Source organism: Patiria miniata, unplaced genomic scaffold, assembly GCF_015706575.1.
Source record: "Patiria miniata isolate m_02_andy unplaced genomic scaffold, ASM1570657v1 HiC_scaffold_3, whole genome shotgun sequence".
Taxonomy (NCBI): Eukaryota; Metazoa; Echinodermata; class Asteroidea; order Valvatida; family Asterinidae; genus Patiria; species Patiria miniata.
This window is the reverse complement of record NW_024037069.1, coordinates 21,780,812-21,799,369: the sequence shown is the minus strand read 5'-3', so window position 1 is coordinate 21,799,369 and position 18,558 is coordinate 21,780,812. Positions and strand designations below refer to the sequence as shown.

The following is an 18,558-nucleotide window of genomic DNA, read 5'->3' as shown; positions in this document are numbered from 1 at the left end:
ATCTGCATTATTTGATGTGTGTGATCAATTTATCTTGTCTCAGGTAACAATAATATATAAAAAATACAATTCAAGGACGTTTTAAGAAACAACATTCTAACAAGTTTATTTATTTTGAATTTCAGTAGAATAACTGATAATTATAAATAAAAATCTCTCAAAGTTAGCTTTTTTTTCAGGACAGCATTAGAGAATACTCCAGTGTGATGTGCTTTGGGGTGAAATGTTTTGATGGGAAATAATTTCTCCTAGTTTTCTCGGCAGCCTTTGCAGTAACTTCATTTGAAGGTTAAATGACAATAAACACTTAAAACACGTAACTCTTGCTTTCTTGATGATATTCAAAGTACTCACGAGAGTATAACATGAAAGTATTGAAAGTAACAGAACCATGGGAAAGAGTGCCATACCTGGACATCACTTGACACCCTGTGCACAAACCCTATGAGACTGGTCTGAAAAATTCAAAGTGTTTTCTCAGTAAACGCTTCAATATATTCCCTGCTAAATTTGAATTTAAAGGACATTTATTGCTTTCTGATAGCTGATAGGTCACTGCAGGGAGAAATTAGTGATGTCCATGTATGGAATTCTTACCAAACCATGATTTACTTATTTCTTTTTATGTACACAATTGATTTGTTAACAGCAACAAAAGGATTTTCCATTTTGTCAAATGTTATGTGGGAATGTTTGTCAGCCATCGAAAGGTTCTGGCGCCAATGTGTAAATGGATCCCAGATTCTGCTTTATAGCGAATTCCCAAACACTGAGAAAACATTCAGAAATGGAGTGTTATCTTTTTCACTTTGGTGGGAGGGGCATATCTCCCTATACAAGAAGGTGCAAAAAAATGGGCGAGAATATTTGAGTGGGTTTGGCCTCCAAGAGGGGGGGGGGGGGAGGTTCCCCCTAGAAGCTTAACCCTAGTTACACCACTGCTCCCACTACCTTCCCCATTGTTCCACCTACCCATTGGGGCCTTCCAGAGGCTAAATCCTGTGATATCTTTCAAGTTTGGTCCATGCCGGGCAATCAAAAGTAGAACTTGTCCGGGGCAGCCTTGAGTTCGTTGGTGATTCTTGCCTCCACTAATGGTAGTAACATCCGGTCCTGTGGCAGGTCACAGCTCACAAACACTTGTTTCCCGGTGAGTTTGGCTGCAAAAACACCACATTATGAATAATAATGTGCATTTCCATTGAGGAGCCCCCCCCCCCCCCCCCAGCTGCCTCTAGTGTGACCTGTAGTTTGTACAATGTAAATTGATTTCCCATCAATAGAGCATTCTAATGAAGTGATCTCTAATAAGGCCAAACAAAAATTACTTCGCCTTCCGATTACATGGCATTTGAAAATAGGGTAGGTAGGTAGGGATTTTTTTTTGGGGGGGCCAAATTTTTTTTGTGTACGATCATATGGAGGTGAAGTAAAGGGCAAAAGGTAGTAATTGATGGTTTTCGGGTTTTTCCCCTTGTTTCCCCCCTCCCCCCCCCAAAAAAAAAATTATGGTAGGGGCTGTCGAAATAGGGTAGGTAGGGTAATTGGAAACAGAACTGTTATTTTTTTGGGCCCAAGTATAGTTTGGTTGGACACTATCGACTTGTTCTAAAGAAAAAATATCCCATATTTAAAAGTGAAGTGTCTGGTTTCTTTTGAGTCTATACCACAACAATATTCTGCACATTAGTATTCACACAAAATCACGAGTTAATTACAAACTCTACTATAATTATTAATTAACTTACCTAGTTTCTGGGCTAGTGTTGTTGAAACCGGATCTGCTATTTCTCCCATTAACAGCGATGCACTTGGAATAGGGTCCTGTTATTATTTAAAAATCAACAAGTAAAGTGACAACATTAAGCACATAATTATAAATTCTCAACGTAGTTTTTGAAATTTGGAATGTCAAAAGATGCACCCTCACAAGCTTCAGTTCTTGTGACAACAATTTTCCTGTTAAATTTTAGAGGAAATTTGAAATAATACTTACAACATTTGTGTGAAGCGCAACAGCTAGATTGGACATGTTTGCTGGCTGCTGTCCGATCCACAGCAAAAAGCTGTCTTTCAGGCGGAGAACATGGAAGTGAATCTGCTGCTCGCAAATCGTCTCAGTGAAGTTATGGACACACAGTCTAGATTGTGACGGTTCCTTAGGGGCGGTACCGGTGGCTGTCTCTGGCTCTGAGGACATCCTTATTGATGATCTAAGCACAGATGATACACCTCTCACAATAACTCACTGTTCAAGACTACAAAAACTAGGGTCGTTGGAGATAAAGATAAAACTTAAAAGAAGATTACTAATAATACTTGAGGTTGCATTAGTCATTTGGGAATGATAAGACCATTAATTGCATGAGAATTTTTTTCTTTTCTAGATTTTCATCCTAGGCTCTGCCCAGCCCACATTGCCTAGACGTGCTAGAAGCTACCGCCTATAAGTTGCCTAACATTTCATTAAAACTAAAAAATAATAATTATTTCACAAACATTTATCTTTATATTTTTCACCACTGTCACCAGGTTTATTTAACTTAGCCTCATACACATAGGGTCACAGTTCTACTACTAGGCAGTGTTTAAAATAACTAAAAAAGAAAAAAATCGGAGACCGGGTCACGGTCAAATTTCCACTGCGTAAAAATCAATTTTGTGCCTTTTGTTTCGGCGATCGTGTAGTGTAGGCCCCGGTTCCTATAATAAGGGAACAAAATCCACTTTATAATTATTGGACCTACCAAACTAGTTGGCGACATTCACAATAAACAGGTATGTCATAGATAGAGGGCAGGGTTTTGATTTTTTGAGAGAAATTTGGGGGTAAAATGACGATGACAGCGCGGTGACAACACGAGACCCGAAAATAAAGATGGCGATCACCGCGCGATGTACCGTGAGCACGCACAGCGCTCTGAATCGCAAGGCACAAACCACGCAGGAAAATCGTGATTTCTACCCCAAGAATCTGTTCAAAATTGCAAAACGGGTGTCATTAGAATTGAGAAAAGTCTGCTTTTGATTGTAAAGGTGATTTTTGAGCAATAATAAACATTTTTGACTCTAATTTGATCAAACCCAAACAAACAGGGGCCCTACACCTACACTTCACTATCGCCTTTGTTTCTGCAACCACTCTGCCTCAAGCTCATGGTCATCTCTATACATGGAAATGCCAAAATTAGGACGATATTAATCAGTTTCGCCAACATTAAATTGTCTTCCTAAGTTCCTTTAAATAATTCAAAGTTGAGTACTAGGCCTACAAACCTGAACCTTATCCTTGGTGAAATTCACATGACAGTCATGGGCGCAGCCATCTTGCATATTTTTATTTTTAAGCAGACAGTAAAAAAGGTAGAATTTGTGCATAGTTCCAATGCAATGATTGGTTGTACGAACTACAAGTTAAAATTCTTCAGACTTCAATCGTAGAGGGCGCTCTACTTAAAGACCGGTGAAAAAAATTGAGAGAAGAGGGCGCTATTCATAAAACAGCCAAAAATCGAAGGAAAAAAGAGGGCGCTATTGTAGTCGCCCAAAATTGTCACGAGAGGACGCTATTTCTCTAAATGGATTTTTTTTTAAATGTCACAAGAGGGCGCAATTCCAAATGTCGCAAGAGGGCGCTATTCTCAAAGACTGTAAAATTTCATCACTTTCAAAATTGTATATGAGGGCGCTATACTGAGAGACCGTAAACATTTGAAAAGTTTGGGCCATCGATGGTACGAAAATGTGAATTTTTATCGTAAAGTTCATTTTGAATAACATTCAAAAACTCAGTCTTGACTTGATTAATTGTTGTCTTGTGAAAAATAACATGGGAGCTTGTTTTTGTATCACTATCAGTGTGATCATAGAGTATCTTTACAGTTCACTCGACCATGCACTCTTCAAACATAAACATTCAGTGGACCCTTGGGTCTAGGCCCAGGTGCTCCAAATTGAAGTTCATTGACGTTGGCCCAACTATAGTTGGGAGTCATCAATGGGGCCCATCTATAGTTGGGCCGCTCCAATCTTTTTATTTTGCGGTGTCCCAACTATAGTTTAGATTGATGTACAACTTTACATTCTCTACAGCTCTGATACACGTCAGACTTTACTATTGAAATTAGCTATTGATGGGGCCAATCTATAGTTGGGCCACTCTAATATATTTATTTTGTGGTCCCAACTATAGTTTACATTGATGTACGACTATAAAACATTCCCTACAGCTCTGTTACATGTCCGACTTTACTTGGGACCTTTGACATTAGCTATGGGTGGCACCCATCTATAGCTGGGCCAAGCCAATCTTTGAATTTTGCATGAAAAATGTTGCTGCAGGGACTATAAAACCCAGCTGGCTGGACAACTCATCCAACTAGGCAGTACCACGTGGCCGGCCAGCCCTGCGGCATGCGCTATGCATGCACGACGAATACATGGTGCCAGCACCTCGGAACATTAACACCCTCTATCGAGCGTCCGGCGCAACTCCAGTTGGAATTGGGGGACCCAACTGCCGCACTATAGTTGGGACAGTCCCAAATATAGTTGGGACCGATGCGATAGTTGGGGCGTAACTACGTCAAAAGGTTGTGGCCATCCCCCATGGCATGGGCAATTGTATTTTTTTTACCAGACCTGTTGTTGTACTGGTAAAAAAAAACCGAGATGGTCATGCCCCAGGTTTCTTCGCTGGAGCAAGTTTTTTACTTTTTTACTTTACTTTATTCCACCTCATGGTACAATGCACTTTTTACCCAGATCTATTTGCCTTTGTCCAGTTTGGCATTAGAATTTTTCATCATGTTTCCTAGTCCGAGTAACTAGGACTCTACGGATCGCTTTTTTAACATTTGGACATGGTCGGGCGATACTATCGCGATACTATTGCCCGACCATGTCCAAATGTTAAAAAAGCGATCCGTAGAGTCCTAGTTACTTGGACTTCATGTTTCCATGAATTGTTGGAGTAAATATTTCAATGACTCACATACAACTCACTCGTAATAGACGGAGAAATTGGAGTAATTACAAGTAACATTTCATTAATACTAGAAACTAACTATTCCTTGCTATGAAATGTTGCCAAATGCCATGTTTAATTTTATGTTTTGCAGGAAATGCTCAGTGGACAAGGATGAATCATGGATATATGACGTACTTTAATAGTACGGTACCGTAAACTGAAGATCTTCGATCTCAGAAAGCAAAGTTGGCACCCACCATTGTGAGAAATATTCAGCAAAATTGGAACCAACATCTTGCCGCAACAAAAGGGTCAAAAATGGGATATCATCACCAAAAATGTGACTTCCACCCCACTCACCTGGTCTATAAAAGGGTCTTCAAAATGACACAGGTATACTTGAAAGACATTGACACAATTCCCAGTAGGCCCCCCCCCCCCCCCAGTAATACTAATAGTGATTTGGGATTTAAAACTCAAAGTTATCTGTCATTTGAGTTTGTCTTCACATGTGTATGACCTTGTTATCCAATCACAGTTTATGCAGAGGAAATTGATTTGAAAGAGTGTCACTGTCAGTTTGCCATGCTTGTTGGCCTGAAAAATTCTATATTTCTTTTTTGACGATGACAATCTGCTAAAGTCAGGCATTCTCTATTGTAATCGTATTAGCTCGTTTCCTTTCCTTAATAATCAAAAGGAAACAGTATTTTAGCTTTCAAACTTGACTAGGTTTCAGATAAAGCAATTTCACTCTGAGAGAATTTTAGTTGTCTCCATGCAAACAGAGCATTTTGATTGCAGGGGCAATGACTGCTAAATCCAGATCATCTAAACAATCCTATCCAAAGCCTTCATCATGTCTAGCACTCATCACATCAGGGATCTAATGAAAACACAACCAACCCTGCCGTCCTGCCTATTTCCCATATTGATTTTCATTTATTTTCCCTCAGACTCGGTGCTCGTATTGATCAGTAAGTGATGTTGAGTCTGCTTGGCCCATTAGCTTTTAATAGGACTAAGTGATATTGAACAATATATCATGGTACAGTCTGCCCTGCAGGAGGTTAATAACATAATCAAACTTAATTGAATTGAACAAACATACTTCCGGTGATAGGATATTGACAAATTTTGTACAAATGCAACTTGTAATTTTTATGTTTGATAGATCGAGATTCAACTTTATGTATAATGGTGGTTTTTTTTTCAAATTGTTTTTTCTTCATTACTCATTTAATAATAAGAAGGTATGAAGTGCACATGACCGCCCAAAGACAACAACCCATCATGCAGATGTGTAGAACAAGCAATTAGTGACAAAGTGTCTGTTCAATACAAGCACACATATGCAGCAATCCTAGTGGTCTGGAATCGATGCAAATTTCACAAAACTAAAGTTCCCACAAAAACACTAAAGTTGGGTGCTCGGCATGTTTTTGAAATTGGATCCAGCTGGCAAGAAAACTAGTTTGATATTTTTTACAGATGTTTTATGCCAAGTTTCATTCTCACATTTAATGTTTAAGTGTCATTCCCACATTTCTAGCACTTTCAAATTACCATAAAATTACTTTTGTGTTAACTTTAAAATTGAACATGATCAAACATAAAAGATGAAAAACCAAAGCTCAAAAAATGAAAGTGAGCCAGCGTGCCCTCCTGCCCTAGAAAACGGACGACTCATCGACTGTTAGCTCCTCAACCAATCAGACGATAACACGCTCATCCTGTTGACACCAAGAGAATATTAAACCACTTCCTGGCAGACATGCAACCCCCTACCCTGGATCACGTCACAGAACTCGCTCTTTCTTACATTCTCCCTCAGTTGGTTCGGGTCGGTTGCTTAGTTCGTCTTCAAGATTTTCATTGTTTTTTGGGCTTGTTATTCCACTGCTTTGTCTGTTTTTGTAGTCGATAGTCGGTGGCTGCTCCTCATCATGCGTGAGATTGTGCACCTTCAGGCTGGGCAGTGCGGGAACCAGATCGGAGCCAAGGTGAGAAGAAAAACCTTCCTTGAACCTTTTTTAGAATTTTTATTTTCTGATCCAAACTCAACTAAAGTCTTTCTCAGGCATGCAACCTTTCCTCAGATCCGCTTATTTCATTGTCTTTTTTTTTTACTTAAAAAATACTGTACAAAGTCTTGTGTGATTTGGAGTTTCCTCGTTTTTTTCTTATTCCCAGTTGCATGCCTGCATTCTCAAAATTGTATCAAGACTTAAATGTCTGAAAATGTGATGTGTGTGTTACAAACATGACCGTGACTGGTGAGAATTCAGTGATATTTCGACGACCCATTCTGTTGTCCTGACTTTGACACCGTTCAGTACAGTTCCTCAGCTTGGAGCTGAGGAACTGAGGATTGCTTCAAATGAGGATTGCTGTTTGTTTGTAACTTTATAAATGCACCACTAAAACTGCAGCTGAAGAACAGCATATTCACCCCCAACAGAAAACACTTTGTAATCCACTTTTTATTTTGGAAATATTTCTCTCCTCCTCCTTCCCCCTGGGTGGCTGATTTTCAGGGCGGGGTGGGCCTCAACCTTCCTCTACGTCTAGGGCCGTAAAAAATAGGAAAAATCGTGCAGAAAAACTCAGCAAATATGTGAACATGCCAAAATCCCCTCTTGGGAGCTGACCGCCCCTATTCATCCAAACCTGGATCGGCACATGTTATAAATCCATAAAGTTAAACAAAAGAACTTGGGTCAAACTGTTTTTTGTTGAAAGTAAATCCACTCTTTATCTCCTCTTGAGCCTAAAACATTCTCGGCACCCCCATTTATAATAGATTTTCGATTGCTTTGTTTTTACTAGTCATTCTTAAATCCATTATCATTTATTGTTGTCATATTAACAGTTCTGGGAGGTGATTTCTGATGAGCACGGCATCGACCCAACCGGCACCTACGTGGGTGACTCAAAATTACAACTAGAACGAATCTCTGTCTATTACAACCAAGCTACAGGTAGGTCTGTCTAAGGCTTACATCCAAATGACTTGGCTGTGGCTTGCAATTACACATGTGCCTATGGAAGCGGATGAAGCCACTTCCCATAGACCCATGTGTTACCGCGAGCCATAGCCAAGTCATTAGGACGTGTCCCAACTTACCTGCATGTTCACATATGTACCTATCAATTGGGCTATCAAACTATGTAGCACTTTATCAAATAATACTGATTGGCAAATTGATAAAAAAAAACAGTCTCAAACACACTTTTAATCTTGTTTTCCTAAAAAAAAAAAATTTTGTGGCCAAAATGTATGTGCTTGCAGTTACATAATTCCAAGAATTTGACCTCAAATAAGTACAGCCTACACTGTATCATATACATTTGTAGTTAAAACGAAATCAGAGAATTGAAAAAAAAAAACGTTTTTTTTTTCTACAGCAGGCCTTTCGCATGAATATTTTATTTTCAGCTTTTTTCCCTGAAAATAAGGTTGAAGAATGTGGAATGAAATATTCAGAAAGTTGATTTCTAGTTCAAGTACATCAAAGTTTGTCTTCAATTGCACGACGTATAGTTCCCAGCTAAAACACTTTTCACTCATAAAAAAGTTGATAACTGTTGTAGAAGTGTAAACTGTTTTTAAGGCAATAACTGGAAGCCACTTACCCAAAATAGTGGGTTATACAGATGATGTAGTAAAAAGTGAAGTGCGCCCTCTGTTGGTCAGCTGGTTGCAATAATATCAGTCTATCATGCCATGTTATTGTGCAATTTATAGTGACATGCATAATGTAGTATCTTCCTATGCAAAGACTAAATTATTCCTGTAGATGTGTGTGGATACATTGATATACTGAACTAGACTCATTTAGGCAAACAAAATTAATCATTTTCTTAATTTGATGAATTTAAAACAAAACACTGTGACAATTGCGAATAAATTAAAAAAATATATATGTTTAGCATCCCCACCCACTTCCTTTCTGGAGGCCGCCTCATTTAAAAAAAAAAAAATTGAAAAAAAAAGCAAATATGTCAACTGATCCATCGTAAAATCAAATACTTGCAAGTCGGAACTTCTAATTCTAGACTCTATTGGTCACTTCCCACACCGACCCTGCGATCTCCAAACCACCCTCGACGTCGACAAGAATGTCCACGCGACAGTGTTTTTTAATTCTTTTAAAACCGTGCTGGAAAAGTATTAAAAACACTGTAAATATGTTTAATTCTCTTGTCCAGCATGTCTGTTTCATTTTTTGTATCTTTGAACAGTGTAAAAACCAACGGATGTGTCCGCTATCTTGAGAAAAAAAAAGGAAAAATAAAACCCACCTATAAATTTTTCTTCAAAAAAACGGATGCTAAACATGCTTTTTTTTTTACTATGCCTTACATACAGAAATGATGATTTAAAACTCCAAATATTTTCCCACCAGCGTTTGAATCAGTACAGTCACACACAAAGTTTATCTGGAAATGTCGACAAAGGCTCAGCATGTCTATTGTATGGCATTCTAGGGACCCAAGGGCACACTTAATTCTGTGGCCACAGTGTCACAGTTATAACACCTGGTTGTTTTGTCTTCCTCCCCCCCCCCCCCAAACCCACTTCATTCATTTATAAAAAAAGATTTCTATGAAGAATATTCAGCAACTGTTTTCACACAATGACACTTTAAGCCCTCTTATGGTGAAAATACGAGTGAAATGTACTTGCCAAGAAAAACAATTCTCCAATAATGGGCCACACATCATTTATGCACCCTGCCGTTTACACGTATAACTGTGCCAAAAGTGGAATTATGCCCTTGATTTTTAGCAATTTGGTACATTTAATTGCCATTTTCAAGAGAATTTTCAGAATTCTGAAAAGAGACCCATTGATAGAGAAAGGGTGGTATACCGTAAAGTCAAATGAATGATCATATTTATAATGTGTATTACTCACTATTAATGTGTTTACATTGTGTGAGAACTTAATGGTTAAACTGCCATTTTTAGGGAAGAAAGAAATCTTTCAAATGGCCCTGCCCTGTATCCTTTGAAATAATGTAACACACCCTTGAAATAATGTGCACTCAATAAATTTCAAAACCTTCTCAAAATGTTGTCTGTCATATTTCATGAGCTGATATGTACGGGTACCAGAGACTCACAGACCATAGAAATCTAATGCCTTACACATGTGTTATTGTCATCAAGTTTTACAGTACATCTATCCAAACTAGGAAAGATTTTACAAGCTGTGACATGTCATGCTAGGCTTGGCTGTATAGTCAGAGCAGAGGCTTGCAAATGATCTATTCAGATATCCAGGTCAACTGTGCAACATCTCATGGGACATGCTTACTGCACGTAGACATATGACTCATCATAATGCGCAGTTCATAACTAAGTATCCTAACTTGATGTGTTCAGAGTTGGCGAGGGTGCTTTTTATTATCATGACTATGTTCAAACATGAGTGGCAGGCATTTGCGCACGATGACCTGACATTGTGCATCACAGACCATGGATGAAAAACAGTGCACTTTGCAAATTCGATCCTCATACATGTCATAAGTTGATAAAATAAAGTATCAGACAATGAAATTGTTATGCTGTGTTTTTTAACCGATATAAACTTAATGAAAACCATAATACAAATTTGGTTCCCATGTTGTCACATGTACATGTATGGTAAATAGATGTCCAAAACTGAAAATACGGTGTCAAAATGTCTGGCCAAAAACAGATTATGAGAATATTCAAACTAATCCTCCTGCTTTATTTGTATCATAAGTATTTGTTACTTGACAGTAATCATCAACTGTGGTGTTGTATTCAATTAAAATTCAAATTTCTCTTGAGAAGACTGTATTGCACAATCTAATGAGGCGTGTAATCAATATCCAGACAGGGTTTACTAGACTACAAAGCCTGTTTGAATTAACATAATGATGTTTGTTTAGTGAGTCATTCAAGTTTTCCTGGCAGTGGATTTAGTAAAAAAAAAAAAATTAAAAAAAAAAAGGTGTTCTTTGCTATAATGCTCAAAGAACTGAGAACTCTTGCAGCCCAACTGCATATATTTGCCTAACCCTTAACACATGTTCCTCGCACCTTTTTCCATGAAAATAAAATACCGGGACAGGCATTGTGTAAAATTACAATGGACTGGATTAGGTATCAACACCGTGGCAAGGTTCAAGTATGTGTGCAGACAGCTAGTTAAATGTAGAGTCAGTGTTTACTTTTGATATTGTGGGTTATACATGTATGACTATGACCCCTTACTGATATTTTGTGAACTCATAATATACACTTGAGCTGTTTTGAAATGCCATCGTTCATTTTCGCAATCATATTTTGCAGTTATTTTGCACTGTGATGAAGAAAAATTGTCATTGCCATAAAACTTGATGATTGTAGAACTTAAGAAGGTCATGTACATGCACCTGTAAATCCTCACAGTCATTATTACAATGAAGATATCATTATTACCATGGAAGTACACTACAGTTTGTTTGTGTTATGCTTGATTTGCTATTCAAAATAACAGAAATTGGAGTGAACCATGCCATATCCACAGTGGCTATATTTTGTACACAAATGATGACTCTACACAATATCGCTTCCAATAACCTTCTATTTTGTAAGGGCAAGGTACTTCAGAAGCGCATGGGGGCACACTATACCCACAAGCCTGCAACTTATGCAAGTGGCTTTTTTATACACACAAATGACAGCACATTTGCGTGCATCACAAGTGAAATATGATAATGTATATGTATAATGTATGTGTTTGCCCAGCTATTATAGCCCAGCTATTTTTTACATTAGTACAGTATGGTGTTTGTATCTAGTGTGTGTTTTTCAAAATTTGTTTAAACTACTGTATTTTTTTCAGATGATGTCAATTCCCTGACAATGATTAGTCCTTAATAATATGTAGCCCCTGAATTCCCAATTATGCAGATGAATTTCTTTTCGTGCAATATATAAGCCTCCTGCTCACGTGATAAATAATAATGACTTTTTAATGGCAACTTCACCGTCAGCCGCACTTATTTGTGAATACACACACAAATATAGTGCTGTGAACTTGATTGTATATTCAGCCTGCCCATGACCATGAACAGGCAATTAAAATTGTAGTAATCACCCTACTACAAGTCTTGCGGAATAATGGCAAATGCCATTTTTTATTTTGGGCAAAATAGCTTTTGAAGTGTCTAATTGATTTGTTAAATAATTCAAACATATCGTATCAAGAAATTTTATTAAAAGAAGAGTCATTGCTCTACACAGTGTTTCGTGAACATGTCCACGAAAATTTTAAATCGCATATTTACGGTCATGCTGTTTGTGTGCAAATGTTTGTTCTAAGTACATGTAATTACCACATTGTCAAAGCATGAAATGGTTTCTATTCAGTTTTTGTGTGTGTGTATTTTGAACTCTGATGAACACCTTTAGTATAAATTATCTACTTTAAAGGTAAATTGAATTAAAAAGCCAGATTAAAACAGCTGAAGCATAACTGGGTAATTATTCACCCTAAACATGTGAATAATTTGTAGCATAGAGCAGATGTATTACAGTGCCTGGAGTGCAAGAGTAGTGTGAGGAGACATGAGGCCATGAAGATTAAGAAACATGATAGCTCAAGTCAGTGTCCTGATGACTCATCGTCCTGTCATCGAATGATGCTCTGACACGGACCACATCACTGTGATGAGAAGGGATTGGGAATGCTGCGCCGCATCATTGATGAGGCATCATTGAGATGCAATCCTAGTTGCTATGTTAGGCTTTCCCTGTAGCCATGTGGCTGTGTGGCTGCAGTGAAAAAAAATAATGTAATAAGGCCAAAAAAAAAAAAATTCCGGTTTCTGGTATGCGCGCGTGTCGCCATAGCCATACGCGTCGGCAAAATGAAACAGTTTTTTTTTCAATGAAAGATGATGTCTCAAAACCGCCAAACTCACTGGTTTGACTGGAATCCTGCTGCTGCACAATTTTAACGTATTTTTAGATTGGGTTATGGTCGAGAAAAAGCTTTATGTGGCCTCTCTGGACTCCCATATATTTGCACTAAGTTTAGTCGGGCACCATTTGCAGTCATCAGCCGACATTTGAAGCAAAAAAAATCAGGTAAAAAAAAAAAAGCCGCGTCGCCGCACCACTTTTTGGGCAAGCTCCATACCAGAAACCGGAGACTTTTTTTTTTTGGCCTAAGGTATGGTTGATGTATCTGAAGTGACTTGGGGGAATTTATGGAAGACATTGCGGAAGGAATGAGGGGCATCTTTGAAGCATAATGATATGTCTGTGGGATGGGATGGGGTCCATCTGTTATTATACTTACAGTAGCCTGTGGTACAAAACCTTCAATGTGGCCAAACTAATGAGGATTATGATCTCTTAGTGCAGTTATTGTGGGCTGAAAAATTATGAATACTGAGATAATACTGTAAGTCTAAGACAGTAAAATGTAAGATATAAGAATATTTTTAAGAAGGGTCATGGGAAATATTTATGCATTCCTTATTGTTTTATAAGATTTTGTGAAAGATTTGTTAATGTACAAAAAAAAAATGGTGTAGCCTTTTGAGCTTTGTCAAGTGGAGTAAATTGAAATGTTCGGTTAAATACAGATCCTGCATGTGAATATAGCCAGTCAAGATTTCTCTAAATTTGCTTTAGATTTTCCTAGGAAAAAGGAAACTTTTCTAGAGCAAAGTTATCTTTTTCTAGAGTCTTTGCAGGAGCAGATCCCAGAATTTTTGCAGGGGGGGGGGGGGCTCCTTAAAAAAATTGTGTCCGATTGTTGCAGACATAATACTAGTTGATTATAATTACTATAATTGTTTATAATTTTTAAAAATGTGTTGAGTGTCAGAGCAGGGAGGGGGGTTCCGACCCCCAAACCACCCCCCCCCCCTAATTCTGCGCCTGCTTTGTAGGATTGAAGTTGATAATTTTATCATCACAGAATGTTATAATTTCAAGTTTCACATTTCAGAGTTTCCTAAGTATTATTTAAAAACCTAACAATTGTCTTTTTCGCTTTCACATGTAGGTGGCAAATATGTACCCCGAGCTGTACTGGTCGACCTGGAGCCAGGCACCATGGACTCTGTCCGCTCTGGTCCATTTGGACAGATCTTCAGACCAGACAACTTTGTCTTCGGACAGAGTGGAGCTGGAAACAACTGGGCCAAGGGTCACTACACCGAGGGGGCTGAGCTGGTCGACTCGGTTCTGGATGTTGTCCGCAAAGAGGCCGAAGGCTGTGACTGCCTACAGGTAGCAAAAGTCATTAAGAATTTTTTTCATCAAACTCATTTCTTTTGATTTTTGGAGAAGGAATAATGATTATATAGAAACGTGTTGATGTAAATTTCAAATAATTTTCATGTTTCAACTATGTTTGGTTTCTTTCGACACTTGTTTTTTTTTACTGCCTTGAATAAATCTTCGAAATTGTTCTCATTGTTAAGTCTTTTGAACAGAATAAATTTGCATTTTAAAAGCAAACTGAATGGAACTACATGTATTGGCATTTTGCCAGTTTGTGGTAGAGGTTAGCCCTGCTTTTTTTTGTCCCAAGCTGTTGGTCATTGTTGTTATACTGTCAGAACATTATTGTTGTATGAAATGTCTATTGATGCAAGGTCCTGGATTTCATTGATTTATGACTCATTGTTACCTTAAAATTGCAATGTTGTTGGTTTTGCTTGTATCCCAATATTGATTGTTTCAATTTATCCCTACATATGCGGTACGGCAGGCTGGGGTATTGTTTTGTAATATGATCGAATTTTGAGTAGAATCATCTTTAATAAAACAAAGCTCCTGGGAATTTGTACATATGAAATTGTGAATCTCATACATTTGTAGCTTCAAAAAGATAAAGATGCTTTCAATAAGCTTGAATTTTAGAGCTTCTGTAAAACAGGGTTTGCGATTTGTTTTTATTTTTTTTTAAAATTGGAAAAAAACGGATCCATACGATTTAAATCAGATGTGTTTATATTTAAATCAGGTTTTTTTTGTATGTTTTTAACTTCCAAAATATTGATGTCTAAAAATGTGTCTAAATTGCCCCGTGCACCCTTGCACCCATCACTAAGGAGTTTACAGACCTGTTCCTATAATGCCCATCATCCACAAAAATCAATAAATTGATAAATGCTTTTGAATTTTTTTTTTTTGAATCGGTGATTATAAAAAAAATCACTTGATTCCTTCCACATGTAGTCTGCATCATTGGTTCAAGGGTACATTAATACTGAAGACACTTTAAAGTTGCATTGCATGATTGATACAGCTGAGATACGTTGTGTGTGGATATGAATGAAAAACTTGATTTATGGTACAAAAAAATAAGAGTACAGTTCTCCATGGGCAGGTTGATTTCATAAGAATGCTTCTAATTTCAAAACTGGCAGCACTGATCCTTGTGTAACTTATAGTGTTTGATTGATGGTCCTTCATACAAGGTGCAGAACAGAAATCAGGCCTTGCACCTTTAAAAGTTATTTTATATATTTTTTATTATAGTTGATTCACAATATTACTGTAAACAGACCAAGGATTGATTAAAGCAAACATGAGTGTGCTGTCTTTGAAGTTCAAACTTCGAAGAAAACTTTGAAACTCAGATCTTGACTTTAATCAAAACAATGATTTTGTGTAATTATGCAAAACCTAAGTTGAGTTGATACTGATGAAGTAGGGGTGTTTGAATGTGTTAACAACATGTTACATTTGGCAATGAAGTGGAATCAGTTGATTTAAATTATTAAAATGGCCCTCAATCAATAAATTTGCCAAAAATAAGATTTTTACAAAAAAGTGACATAAAGCAGAGATTTAAAAAAAAAGTCATTGGATTTCCTGCTGTAAAAACAACATGTGTATTTCCTCTATTGTCAGTTTGCTAAAATCCACGTAAAATATGGTAGATTGTGCCACTTGCTGAAAATGTATGTTTTTAAGAACATATTCAGGGTTGCTTCGAACTTTTCTATTCCTCCACACAGAAATGATCAATGGTCTTAGTATGCAGGAATGTCAGTCCAAAAAGTAACTGTTTCATGATGTGATCCCAAACAATGTTATCTGTCACATGCCTGCATAGTCATAAGATGCCATCCTTGCCCCAGGATAGAACACTGTCAAAATTCCTCTCCAAGAATGTTTCAAAGTACTGTATCATCTCTCAAATAGCTTCCATATCACAAGAGAATAAGCACTTTGGACATTGCCTTTTCAATGAAGTCATGTTCAGTGAAGTCGTGTGCAATGATATTTTCCAACATTATGATTTGCCCACATGACCTTTTGATATTAAAGGAAAGAGACTATAAGGCCCAAAAAAAGTCTCCGGTTTCTGGTATGGAGCTTGCCCCAAAAGTGGTGCGGCGACGCAGCTTCTTTTTTTTTTTGCTTTTTTTTTATTCAAATGTCGGCTGATGACTGCAAATGGTGCCAGACTAAATTTAGTACAAAATATATGGGAGACCAGAGAGGCCACATAAAAATATACTCGATCGTAACCCCATCTAAAAACATCTGTTTATCAGCATACATTTAGGGCAGTACCAACAGCCCAGTTTACAGTGATGTTCATCTTCAGTGGGGACAAAAGTAGTGCAGAGTTTACACAAACCTGTACCTCACTTGGCTAAGAAAGATGAACAGTGGATGTCTTATAATGCATGTATACTTATTAATTTGAAGAGATGAGACCTGGTCAGATGGAGGACCAGGTACAAGTACAGTGTAAACACATTTTTGATCAACTTTTGTTTCGTTTAAGGAAGTGCCCTAAAAATGCACTTTTCTTATTTTTTTCATGCAGGGATTCCAACTGACACACTCCCTTGGTGGTGGCACTGGCTCAGGAATGGGAACACTTCTCATCAGCAAGATCCGTGAGGAGTATCCAGACCGCATCATGAATACCTTCAGTGTCGTACCTTCTCCTAAGGTATCCGACACTGTGGTTGAGCCCTACAATGCCACTTTGTCTGTCCACCAGCTGGTAGAGAACACAGATGAGACCTACTGCATCGACAACGAAGCTCTGTATGACATCTGTTTCCGCACCTTGAAGTTGACCACCCCAACATATGGCGATCTCAACCATCTTGTGTCTGCTACCATGAGTGGTGTTACCACCTGCCTGAGGTTTCCTGGTCAACTCAATGCTGATCTTCGCAAGCTGGCAGTCAACATGGTACCTTTCCCACGTCTCCACTTCTTCATGCCTGGCTTTGCTCCCCTAACCAGCAGAGGCAGCCAGCAGTATCGTGCCCTGACCGTTTCAGAACTGACCCAGCAGATGTTTGATGCCAAGAACATGATGGCTGCTTGCGACCCTCGTCATGGCCGCTACCTGACAGTTGCTGCCGTCTTTCGTGGTATTATGTCCATGAAGGAAGTCGATGAGCAGATGCTGAACGTGCAGAACAAGAACAGCAGCTACTTCGTGGAATGGATCCCCAACAACGTCAAGACCGCTGTCTGCGACATCCCGCCACGAGGCCTCAAGATGTCTGCCACCTTCATCGGCAACAGCACCGCCATCCAGGAGCTGTTTAAGCGCATCTCTGAGCAGTTCACCGCTATGTTCAGGCGCAAGGCTTTCTTGCATTGGTACACAGGTGAGGGTATGGATGAGATGGAGTTCACTGAGGCTGAGAGCAACATGAACGACTTGGTGTCTGAATACCAGCAGTATCAAGAAGCAACAGCTGATGATGATGACGGGGATTACGAAGATGAAGAAGAAGAAGAGGAAGATGAGAATGAAGATTTGGCTTAAGCGCTTCTTGATGCCATCATCCAGTTATGGATCAGTAATCCACATATCAAGAAATGCCATCATCCAGTTATGGATCAGTAATCCACATATCAAGAAATATGGACTCTATTGGTTCTATAAACATAAATTCTGCAAACTTATTAGACCTCTTAAATGTATTTGTTTGCTCTTCATTCCGCTGTTACATTAAGAAGTGTGTAATACCGCTATTACTTATCACTAAAAATGAAGCTACAAATCTATTAGATGCCAGAGCAGTACCCTTGCCATTTAACCCCAAAATGTATGATGCATGTGCAATGCAAATTTTCTCTTTGAAAGCAATTTGTGAGAGCAGTTGGTTTTGAGTAAGGTGTGCCCAAAGCAGTGGTGTATCCAGCTTTTGATGTCAAGGGGGGGGGGGGGGGGGCAACTGCACTCGCACAGCTTCCCCGAAATGTAGACATGTTTTTTTTCTCCAGACACTTGGCCTCCGTAAACTCAAACAGCCAGGGGGGGGGGGCTCTTTTCAAAACTGACCCGTATTATGTATGCTGAAAAATATACGCCAATTTTTACGGCGCATTGCAATCGTTTTGGACCCCCCCCCCCCCCCCTGGATACGCCACTGTATCTATTTTTTTGTTTTCAGAAATGAAATGACTATTCAATTTTTACTACATCTGACACGCACAACTAAAATCATGAGTTCGTTGACCAAGGGTCAACTCCAGGAATTCATTTTTCCTTTATGCAGTTCAATTGTATTTTGCCAGCTTGATAATTTTACCCCCAGATAGACATCCATTGGTTGAAGATA

The 18,558-nt window shown here is 38.4% G+C and overlaps 2 protein-coding genes across 3 annotated transcripts; one reads left to right on the top strand and one right to left on the bottom strand.

The window, feature by feature from the left end:
- Nucleotides 1-79: 79 nt before the first annotated feature.
- LOC119737686 (proteasome assembly chaperone 4-like) lies at nt 80-3,405 on the bottom strand. The gene is made up of 4 exons (XM_038212223.1): nt 3,277-3,405; nt 1,997-2,213; nt 1,749-1,824; nt 80-1,160 (listed from the first exon to the last, which is right to left on the bottom strand). The coding sequence occupies exons 2-4, from the start codon at nt 2,198-2,200 to the stop codon at nt 1,036-1,038; spliced, it is 405 nt and encodes a 134-aa protein (XP_038068151.1). The 5' UTR covers nt 2,201-2,213; nt 3,277-3,405; the 3' UTR covers nt 80-1,035.
- Nucleotides 3,406-3,644: 239 nt separating this feature from the next.
- LOC119737866 (tubulin beta chain-like) lies at nt 3,645-18,158 on the top strand. 2 transcript variants are annotated; one of them, XM_038212497.1, is made up of 7 exons: nt 3,645-3,734; nt 5,121-5,362; nt 6,890-6,972; nt 7,842-7,950; nt 14,007-14,233; nt 16,794-17,802; nt 17,846-18,158. In XM_038212497.1, exons 3-6 carry the CDS (start codon nt 6,916-6,918, stop codon nt 17,757-17,759), a joined length of 1,359 nt encoding a protein of 452 aa, XP_038068425.1. In that variant the 5' UTR covers nt 3,645-3,734; nt 5,121-5,362; nt 6,890-6,915; the 3' UTR covers nt 17,760-17,802; nt 17,846-18,158. The 2 variants fall into 2 exon arrangements, with proteins under 2 accessions (XP_038068425.1, XP_038068424.1); XM_038212496.1 differs by having other exon boundaries at nt 16,794-18,158.
- The last annotated feature ends 400 nt before the right edge of the window (nt 18,159-18,558 follow it).

Coding starts and splice junctions, on each gene's coding strand:
- LOC119737686 (XM_038212223.1), bottom strand. CDS start 2,200: ATGTCCTCAGAGCCAGAGACAGCCACCGGTACCGCCCCTAAGGAACCG. Junction 1,825..1,996: donor TTGCGCTTCACACAAATGTT/GTAAGTATTATT, acceptor AAATAATAACAG/GACCCTATTCCAAGTGCATC. Junction 1,161..1,748: donor AACACTAGCCCAGAAACTAG/GTAAGTTAATTA, acceptor GTGTTTTTGCAG/CCAAACTCACCGGGAAACAA.
- LOC119737866 (XM_038212497.1), top strand. CDS start 6,916: ATGCGTGAGATTGTGCACCTTCAGGCTGGGCAGTGCGGGAACCAGATC. Junction 6,973..7,841: donor GGAACCAGATCGGAGCCAAG/GTGAGAAGAAAA, acceptor TCATATTAACAG/TTCTGGGAGGTGATTTCTGA. Junction 14,234..16,793: donor AAGGCTGTGACTGCCTACAG/GTAGCAAAAGTC, acceptor TTTTTCATGCAG/GGATTCCAACTGACACACTC.